We start from the raw sequence: 10428 nt of genomic DNA, 5'->3' as shown, positions 1-10428 counted from the left end.
AGTTTGAGATGGTGAATTTTTTGGCGGTTTAAATCAGGGCAAGAAATGTAAAAGTTTGCTTACTAATATTTTCTTATAAACCTCTGAGGCTTTCATAGAAGAGCTGGATTTAAATTGAGAATAAATCACCCACTGGGGCATTGTGTTCACTGATTACAGGGCATGTGAAGGGTTTGGGTTGCGCTGGATATTATTCAGGAGTCTCAGGGTGAAGGAGGATGAACTGAAATGCGCTCCACACTTTTGATAGTTAATTTGATGTAAAAATATATTGAAAAACATGTATCCCTAAATTGTACTCCACAATTAAGCACTACTTTGTGTTGGTCTGTCACAAAAAAAATAAAAATAAAATAAAGTCTAAGAGACACTGTCATATCTAGAGTCTAATCAGGTTCAGATTTTGGGGGCTTTTAGTCAATATGCTCATGCTCTGTGGAACCGATGCGGTTTACATACATTTTGCTTGTTTTTCCCTATGATTTTATCTCCAACCTTTCATCTTACTGTTATGCGTTTCATTCATGCTTTTGTGAAACACATTTTATAAAATCATCTGTGCTTGATTTTATTTTATTTATGTATTTTTTTTTTTTTTTTTTTTTTTTTTGCATTTCTCTTTCGCCATCCTGAGTTTATGATGATCGTATTTGATACGCTTTATAAATGAAATGGAAAACAGAACTTCCTGTTGAATTCTGTAGCTGGAACATTGCCTGCTGTGTCCCCAATCAAACCACTAGGGGCGCTAAATTTACACTTTCCTTAAATCGGGCATGCAATAAAAAGTAATAATAGTCAAATATTATTTGTACAAAAATAATTAGAGCTTAATCAAACAATGTATATCAAACAAAGGGGGATCAAGAGTGTAATAAACCTGAGTAAATACCATTATATTTCGCAGTAAAGGGAGAAAATAAAGAGCCCAGATTGACGCCCTCCACCCCGTGCCTGTGTGTAATGAGCAGCCAGTCAGAGGTCGGCTGGCATAAAGAGGAGACGAAGCTCTGAGAGCCCATTTGGACAGGGGACAGTCCAACGAAATGTCTTTTAAAGCGTCCTCTCTGCTGTCTGGGGACGTCGACAACCTGCGGAAAAGATCAGTGGCTGAATCGACAGGTGAATCACGCCGCTTAATTTTCTCCTAACAAATTCACGCCTGCGTTTTACGTTTTATTTATTTATTAAAAAAAAAATCTGCTTATGTTGCTGTTGGTTTTGGCTAAAAGTATCTGTTGTTTGTCTCCGGCGTGCTCGTTAAGTTCACCTGCGCAGGTGAATTGGTCAAGTCTCAGTTTTCTATCTAAGCTCCTCAGAAGTCCATTTAGAAACGTAAAATATACATTTAAAAAAAAACAGGTTTTACTGATTTATTTTTCGGTGAGATTTGTATTTTTAAACTGCCAAAAAGAATATGATTATTATAGTTTGCATCTTATTTTTCACAAACAACACTACTTTTACGTTGCTGAGTAATAGTTTACTGTTTAGCTACATTTTATTAGTAATTGACGCATTGCCTTGCTTGCTTTCAATTTATTTTATCTTTATGCTCTTGGCCATTTTTTTTAAACCTGAATAAAAGTTTGTTTATTCATACAGACCACATAGTATTATTTGCATTTCTTGGTTTTGAATTTCAAATCGATTCATAAACATCTCATCTGTGTGTTGTTGTAATGCACTGATAATGTGATCAGTCCCGGCAGACAGTAAATAGGGGAGGGGGGGGACACTGCATGACTCTCATGAGCTTTTTGTTAGTCTCACACATTTCATTAGGCGTGGATGTTGGTCACGTCAGACAATGACTCCTCAGCTTTTATTGTTGTCTTTCAGAAAACTGCTGTGAGCCTGAGCATCATCAGCGGTTCCCACGGCTGCAGACCCAGCCTGAAAGGCTGTGCGTTGGGCCCCACCATCCAGATGTAGGCGCGCTGGCGACACCCTCCCCGGATGCCTCTGCGCATCACTTCTGCCATTTCACGCCAAAATGTCTGCTCGCCGTCTCCAGAGGTGAATGGGTTTATTTTCATAGGCAGCCGTCAGGATTCCTCTTCCTGTCCTGCCTGTAAACTACATGTTTTAATTGACAGAGAGGACGGTAAAATACAGTTTCCATTTCCATAGGAACACATGGGAACTCTCCCCCGAGGCAGGGAGAGGAAGGATGGCACGATGGCACCTCGAGGACCACAATAAGAGTTGACAATGAGGTGGAAGCCCACAGAGAGGCCAACAACTACAAGGTAGGTGACAATTACTGCATTAAATCAGCTAGTTCACCATCCAATTCTCTCATGCAAGCAAGAAACAAACTCTCTTTTTCAGCTTTTTTTCATGAAGGAGATACCTGATGGAACGCAGATGAATAACATTTAGGCTTGTCTAATAATTTACAAGCTGGTCTTTTGTGTGTTCAACAGAACAGGCAGATGATAGTCAAACAAGAGCTGACTGAGCTTGAGCTGTTTAGCAACAAAAATGCATCTCTTTATGAGACGGTGCATTAATACTTTTGCTAAAATGGTGTAATTGTCTTTTTTATAAAGCCCCATAAACTATTTTTATTGTGTTTTTATAACGTGCCCTGCAACTTTTTGCTTTAATAAAATATTCTGCATTTTTTTATTTTGCAGTTTGGATTTAGAAAATGGAAGGGCAACGTGACTGAGAAACCGATCGAAGACCGATCTGACATCGACAAAGAGCTGCACACCGATCTCAGCATTGTTAAGCACGTAGAAGGTCCTTTCCACCTGTTGTTTCTTGTAATCGAAGAGGGCTGGACAATATTAGGCAAACAGCAAATGTAGACCCTAGATGATAAGTGGTCTGTTCAGCTTCTGGAAAAAGCAAATAGGATTCATGATGTCCACCTTAACAACACAAGACACAGTGTTTGGCAATGAAAGGATTTAGCTGATGTTCCTTAATGACTTGTGCCATTTTATCACCTCTTTACCTTCTAAAACTTTGCATTAAATAAGAGTTGCCATATATTGAGCTGCCCTCTATTTGAATCTTCACGCTCATACACAAGTTTTTTGACTCTTACCAGAAAGCTCTCTGCTTTTCCCCTCCAGCTCCGGTGGTCACCGTGGGGAACATAGTTTATGTGTTTTTATTTGGCTGGTGGATCTCCTTGATCTACCTGCTGATTTGTCCTGTGATGTGTCTTACAATCTTCGGCGTCCCATACGGTACGCGTTCTAGAAACTGCTGCACCAATAAGAAACTTGAAGGTTTTCCAGCATGCTGAGCCATTTGTTTCACTTCTTTCAGGTAAAGTCTGTTTAAAGCTGGCCTGGTATGTTATCTGGCCATTTGGAAAATCCGTGCAGAGGGTAACTTGATTATAAATCTTCTACATTTTATAGCAAAATACTTTTGATGCTGGGCTGTTCGTTGTGTGACGGATGCTTCAAAATTTCAGGCTTGTCATTTAGTCAATATATCTGCCGTGAAGCCAACAAACTGTGAGATTATTCCACCGCAAGAGCATGATGATGATAAGGATGCGGGCAGGGACAAGGACTGCGCACCGCTTCTGGTGTCCTCCCCCCTCCCTATTGAGATCCCTGTTCCTACTCTTCCTCCAAGGAAAACCTCAAAGCACTGGGTAAGAATGTCAGATTGGATTTTAAAGATGTTTTCATGTCATTAAATCATTCGCTGTTGTGTTTCCGCAGTGCCGCGTCAGCACTTTCCTCTGGCTGCTGCTGTGTTACCCAGTGCTGGCCGTGGTCCATTCCCTCGCATGTGTCCTGTCCTGGCTCCCGGTCTTTAGCATCCCCATTGCAAAGATGAACGGCCGTATCCTGACCACAGTTCTCCTCATGGCACCGGAGGACATTGAGATCCACGCACTGGACAAGGTTCCCTGAACTTTTTGTCACCTGAACCTTTCTATGGTGGAATGAAGTTCAATGATGAACATTTCAGAAGTTTGAAAGGCTCTTATTGAGAGATGTAGAACATACGCTGTTTTTAATAACTTTGATCAATTCAGCAACTAAATGCCTTTAATCTGCTCTTTTTTTTATCTTCCAGGCAGATGTGTGTGAGACCAGAGTCGTCTTGTACTGCTACCAGGCCTTTAATGTGTATTATTACAAATACACTGTCCTGGGGATCAACATTTTTGCTCTCAGTATCCTTTCTTTTTTTTTTTTTTTTTTCTTTTTTTTTTTTTTTAGTTTGTCAAGGATGTGTGACACGGTTATGATCAAACGGCCTTTCAGATAGTGTGCACATAAACCCTACATTGGTTCTACACTCACGTGTTTGTTCTCCTTAATTTCTTCCTGCAGACCTGTTGCCATTGGTATTTATCTCTTTAATTGCTGGCTACACGGACCGAGAGCATAAATACTTCAGCGCAGAGACCGTGTTTACAATAGCCATCACCTCCATCATTCCCCTGTCCTACTATATTGGAATGGGAATAGCGAGGTAAAATGTCCACATTTGGTTTGAGGGGGAAAAAAACACAGATGCTGCATTGGAAGTACTAATAACCCCTTGATCCCCACAAATGCCAATCTATCATATTGGGAACAAGCATGCAAGGATTTTTGCCCTCTGTATCCAATATTGATCAAACTCTGGAAGATGGGATGAAGAGCATCTGTAAATACCAATTTCTGTGTCTTGCCTATAATTAGATTCAGGTTTGAAACTTGGCTGAGTTCATATTGATGCATAAACTTTGATCCAAGCTTTTTCTCTTGATGCACATTTAGTGTCATTCTCCTTTTTTTTTTTTTTTATAAAAGGCGAGCTTCTGTTCAGACACCGTCTTAAGGCCTTTTGAGACTCCTCACAGATTTTCTTTTTGTCCTGCATTTCACTTCCCCATCATCCGCCTATTCTGATCACCTTCTCTATCCCTACTAAAGAAAAACACCCCCACTGCATGATGCTGCCACCACCATGTTTCACCATGGAGAGGGTGTTTTATTTGGGTTGATCAGTGTTAGTTTACTACAAAACAATGTTTCACATGTAGGGCAGGAAGTAAAATTTTTGTTTAATCTGAAAGCACACCTTCTTCCTAATGTGCATTGTCCACTCATAGGTGGCTTGTGGTAAACTTTCAATATGTTGATACTTCGCCATTAATGCAAGATTTGTGGATTGACATGATCCTATCAACAGATTTTCCATCTGAGCCACGGTTCTCTGCAGCTCCTCCAGAGCCTTCTTCCATCACTTCAATATATCCATTTGATGTTTTCTTTTGTGGAACCTGAGATTGTTTCACGGTCAAAAGTCACTGTAGTCACGTGGCTGAGATTCAGCCATCCTCTCCCTGTAGTTTTGCAGATATTCCACGTTGTTAAACTGTGCCTCAGAAAAATCAGCAACTCTGACAAGTTTCCTTCCCCTCCAAAAGAAAAACATCCACGTAGCATGATGCTGCTTCTGCCATGTGTCATCTGACCAGAGCACCTTCTCTACATTAGCCTTGTTCCATACATGGCTTATTGCAAACTGCAAATGGGAATTTTATTAAAGCACTTTTAGTCAGTGTTTTATGTTCATAATTTTTGCAGTTGTGCCTTGATTACATTTGATTTTGGGATGGTGCACACTTAGGGAAGTGTGAAAGTTCCAGGGGTATGAATACATTTGCAAAGAGCTATATGCTGCCTATCGAGTTTGTTTTTTATTTTTTTTCTGGCGTTCTCAGTATTTCTGCGCAGAGTAACTTCGCAGTGGGAGCGGTGGTCAATGCAACGTTCGGCTCCATCACAGAGATGACCTTCTACATCACGGCGCTGATCCGGGGGCATCGCGCCGGCACTAAATGTTACGAGGAGATTGTCAAATCTGCGCTGGCTGGGACTCTAATCGGGTGCATTCTGTTCATCCCCGTAAGTTTTATTGAAGGACACGTACACCATCATGGTGGGCACACCCCTCATATTTTTGTAAAGGTGTTCATACATTTTCAACAACACTTTGATGGAAAGGAGTCAGTTTATAGCTTGTACAAGAGTGTAGAGCTGCTGCCTCCTCAAAATAACTGAACGCACAGCTTCATTCTCTTGGCCATGGAGTTCACTCAAGCTTCACAAGTAGCTAATGGACTCCTCCACGACGACATCATGGAGCTGGTGGGTATTGGAGACCTCTTCCATCTGAATAAGCCCCAAAGATGCTCAACAGGCTTTAGTTCTGGAGACAGGCCTGGTTAGTTCACCACCTTTACCCTCGGTTTCCTTAACAAGCTCATGGTGCTGGCAGCACTCGTACGTCGACTTTTGGAAAAGACGATCCATGGATGTGATGCGTGTCAGATATTCAGTGTTGTCCCATGAAAAAATGCAATGCATTTACAAAAATGTGAGGAGCATGCTCCCTTTTTTAACAGTGCTGTAACTGCTAGTCTGACTGACGCTAAAACTCCTTTGCAGGGTATTTGTATGACTATTGGGGGCATCAAGCACAGCGAGCAAAGATTTAACAGTCGCTCAGCCGGAGTAGGCTCTGCTTTGCTCTTCATATCCATTGGAGGTAAGGGTTGTGTTTTTAAATGGAATATTTTAAACATTTTCCACACTTCCCAATTAATATGCATCCTAGCACGATTTATCTGCCGCTTTCTCTGTAGGGGTGTTTGCACCTACGCTCTTCTCTAAGACCTTTGGTAATCTGGTGTGTGAAAGCTGCTCTAATGTTCCGGGCAACGCCACTGTCCCGTTCATCTGCAAGGACTGCCACTATGACACGGTGGGCAGTACAAATTCAAGATTTTTACAGAAATGTCTTGCGCGTTTGCTTAATTTCATGCAACTGAAATGCATCTTGTGATCTGTCAACAATGTGTTTGCTCCCAACAGAGTACAGCTGACCCACATTTGGTTCTGTCCCATATTGAGTAAGTGCAGAGGGTACTTTGTGCACCACACTTTCTTTACATCTATTCTGCTTCAATTTGGATTAACTGGGGATTGAAAATATTTTCCAGGCCTCTGGTATACACAGTTTCTGTCCTGCTTCCTGCTTCATATCTGATCGGACTCATCTTCACCCTCAAGACCCACGCCCACATTTATGATATCCAAGTCAGTGATGGTCATGGGGGCCAAACACACGGTCAGTATGCACAGGAGGGTACCAATGCCAACAACCCCACTGGTGAGGTCACAGCTGCCCATCTGGTTCCTACCAACATGTGTATTAATGGCAGCATCATTGCACCAAGACACGTTCTGACAGGTGTGTGGGGTGCATGTGGTTCTTTGCATGGATGGTATTTAAACCCTTTTACATGTTGCTTGCATGTTGCATGAGTAACCATTATGTGCATGTGATCATCTTAAGTGGATTTCCAGTTCGTAAATTAGTCATACATCCTGTAGCTGTTTGACACACCTTGTTACACCTGTTTATGTAGATCATCTCTACTGTCCCTGCTTCTGCTGTTTTTTTCTTTTCTTTTCTTTTTTGAACAAAATTGTGCAGCACATGAGAAGTTGTAGTTGCTCCTTTTACGATTCTCCCAACAAGTAGCTGAAAGAGGGTTGTAATATCATTGGTCCAACTCCTTTTTTTTTTTAATCATCAACTCCTGTCTTAGTTCAATAATTACACCAACTGCTTATATACATTCTAGAGTAAGGCCATTTCTTTAAAAAAAAAAAAAAAAAAAAAAAAAGGAAAAAAAGAAGTAAACCTCACTCCATCTCGTTGGGTTTGGCTCATTTTAGGCCTAATTCTCATCTGCTCTTCCATTCCAATGTTTTAGAAGATTTTACCCAGCCACAGCCATTTTCCAATTATAATTATAGATGTATCTTTCTTAATGTTGGCATGGTTTTACACTGTGACCTTACTAAAAGTAGATAATGACATGGCTATGTTCTTTGATGGAAGGTGATTTGTTGTCCTGGTGCTGCTGGACCTGATGGCAGCTTTTGATGCTGTCTATCATTCTCTCCTCCTGTCTTATGTCATTATTTAGGTATCTGTGGTTTACATCTTACCTGACGGGTCTTTCACAGTAATGAATAAAGTATTTTCCTCCAGTACTCCTGTCATTTGGGGTGCCACAGGGTTCCATTCTTGGCCCTCTTCCTTTTTCTCTCCGTCTGCTACCACTCTGAATGATTACATCACTTTAAAACCAAATAGCAGTCACATTCAACACTCTCTTCTTGATGTTTTCTCTATGCTAAACAAAATCTCCAGTTTCTCTTTTTTATTTTATTTTAAATGAACAAAGGATCAAATAAATTTTGTTCAGCAAGAGTCCCACCACCGCCGTCAGTGCTCTGAATTTCACATTCGAAACTGTAAGAAATGTGGAGGTGATTTTTGATGAGGGTTTTTAAATTTAAACGAGTTGATTCAGTAGCAAAATCTTGCTTTTACCATCTTTTGTCTGTAAGCTAGTTAAGCCATTTTGAATTGAGCTGATAAAATGTGTCTCAAAATCAGAACAAGAATTTTACCGTAACGCTCTGTATGTCTATCTCACTTTTTAACATGTATAAATTGACTGAAAAAGCTTCCTTTGGTAAACAAAGCATTTAACTGGGCACAGTTAAATGGGAGGAAATATAAATGGGAGGAAAAAATACCTGAATATCTGTGTAGTTCCAAAACCTTATCAGAATTGAAAAGGGTAAAACTGCTCCCCATAAAGTGATTCATTATATAATTTCACATTTATGTATTTTATTTTTGAGTGTGTTGGTGAGTTACTGTGTTGTCCATTGCTATCAGGTCATCATGTTGTGCACTGGTCCAGATGGAGGGCTCTCACAGTGCTGATTGTTGCCACAGTGCTCATGGCGAGCTGTGCGGATCTTTGCACTGTCAACATCGAGCCCATACTGAGTCATTCCTCCGTCTCGCAGGTAGTTAAAATGCACTAGATTTATGTTTTCAGCCATAAACATGATGACAATTTGTTTAATATTGTCAGACTGAAACTTTTTATGTTCTGAGATGCGGCTTGTTTCCCTGCAGTACTTTATTGGCGTCACCGTGTTGGCGATGGTACCCGAGCTTCCCGAGATTGTCAACGGGATCCAGTTTGCTCTGCAAAACAATATCAGCTTGAGGTGGTGGTGTTTACATAATTATGGCATTCTCACAGTAAAGTAAGATTTGTCATCTATTAATTTGTTAAAATGTTCTTTCTTACAGCCTTGAAGTTGGCAGTTGCATTGCTGTGCAGGTTTGCATGATACAGATTCCACTTCTTGTCCTGTTTAATGCTTTCTATGTAAGTATGTTTTTGACCTTTGGCCAAATAAAGCAACATTTATTGCCACATTTTGTATAATATGTGTAAAAAGTCTTACTACCACTACTACCACACTTTTTTTTTTTTTTTTTTTTGAGTGGTTCACAAAATCACTGTCAAATATTAGCAAACTAAATCTGTATGAAATATCTTTTTGTTTCTGCATACCAGGAGGCCTAATCCTATAGATTTTAGTAGGAGTATGCATTTTCTCTGCTGGCTTATCACACGATGTCTGACTGACAAACGTCTCAACCTAAGAGCAGTTTGTTGATTCAGATCTTTTGTCATACCCAGGATGTGGGATTTGTGCTCGTGTTCAGCGATATTCATCTTTGGGCCAGCATCTTTAGCGTCATTCTGGTGAACTATATCTTCATGGATGGAAAATGCGACTACTTCCAGGGTAGGTTCCTCATCTTATGTTTTGCAAGACTTGAAAGATATGCTTGTTAAAAAATAAAAAGGTTTTACTGGGTAGACCACTGTCCCTTATAATCCTCTGATATGTTTGCAGGTACAGCCCTAGTTGTGGTATACTTCATTCTTTTGGCCGTTTATTTCTTTGCTCCTTCTCCACACTCATGTTAATGTTTGCAAAGAAACAAATGCACTTTTTTTTTTTTTTTTTTTTTGTCTGTAGTTGTTGTTTTCTGTTCCTGGTGGTTTAGTTCCAAGACAGAAAAATTGGGAATTGATCTGAGAGTTTGAAATGTCCTTTTTTTTTTTATTAGCTGATACCATTATGGCTTTGTCTGCTGAAACATTTTTCTAGTTTGTTTGCCCCCCACCCCACGACTTTGTATTTGTGTAAATCTTAAGTATTAAAGTGAATATTTGAAACGTTGACATAAATACATTTCTGAATAATTAAATCTGTAAAGACATTTTTATAGTTGTGTATTGACATTTGCTACAGTTAAGTGGAAAAAATGAACAAGCAAAATAAAAAGATAAAATGTACTAATTTACTGGTGCCAATTTCTGTTGCTTTAGCAATTTCTGCAAAATATTTCAGTCATGAAAAATACTGAAGCACTCTGTTTGGGGTACAAACAGAATGCACAAAGGAGAGTTTCTTGCTCATATCTGGGGCCAGGAGCCTGTGTTTATGCTACAAAGATTAAAAAAAAAAAAAAAATGAATCTCTAATCGTTCACACA

The 10428-nt window shown here is 39.9% G+C and overlaps 1 protein-coding gene across 1 annotated transcript; it reads left to right on the top strand.

The window, feature by feature from the left end:
* Window positions 1-954: 954 nt before the first annotated feature.
* On the top strand, window positions 955-10062 carry cax1 (cation/H+ exchanger protein 1). The gene is made up of 20 exons (XM_021309586.2): window positions 955-1122; window positions 1843-2019; window positions 2134-2252; window positions 2643-2751; window positions 3090-3206; window positions 3289-3350; window positions 3440-3625; window positions 3696-3881; window positions 4057-4156; window positions 4317-4458; window positions 5699-5882; window positions 6426-6525; window positions 6623-6741; window positions 6852-6889; window positions 6980-7107; window positions 8740-8873; window positions 8986-9080; window positions 9166-9244; window positions 9563-9671; window positions 9783-10062. Exons 1-20 carry the CDS (start codon window positions 1047-1049, stop codon window positions 9854-9856), a joined length of 2334 nt encoding a protein of 777 aa, XP_021165261.2. The 5' UTR covers window positions 955-1046; the 3' UTR covers window positions 9857-10062.
* Window positions 10063-10428: the final 366 nt, after the last annotated feature.

This window comes from Fundulus heteroclitus, chromosome 17 (assembly GCF_011125445.2).
Source record: "Fundulus heteroclitus isolate FHET01 chromosome 17, MU-UCD_Fhet_4.1, whole genome shotgun sequence".
Lineage (NCBI taxonomy): Eukaryota > Metazoa > Chordata > Actinopteri > Cyprinodontiformes > Fundulidae > Fundulus > Fundulus heteroclitus.
This window is presented reverse-complemented; position numbering and strand designations above follow the sequence as displayed.

Coding starts and splice junctions, on each gene's coding strand:
- cax1 (XM_021309586.2), top strand. CDS start 1,047: ATGTCTTTTAAAGCGTCCTCTCTGCTGTCTGGGGACGTCGACAACCTG. Junction 2,752..3,089: donor CATTGTTAAGCACGTAGAAG/GTCCTTTCCACC, acceptor TTTCCCCTCCAG/CTCCGGTGGTCACCGTGGGG. Junction 8,874..8,985: donor GTCATTCCTCCGTCTCGCAG/GTAGTTAAAATG, acceptor GTTTCCCTGCAG/TACTTTATTGGCGTCACCGT.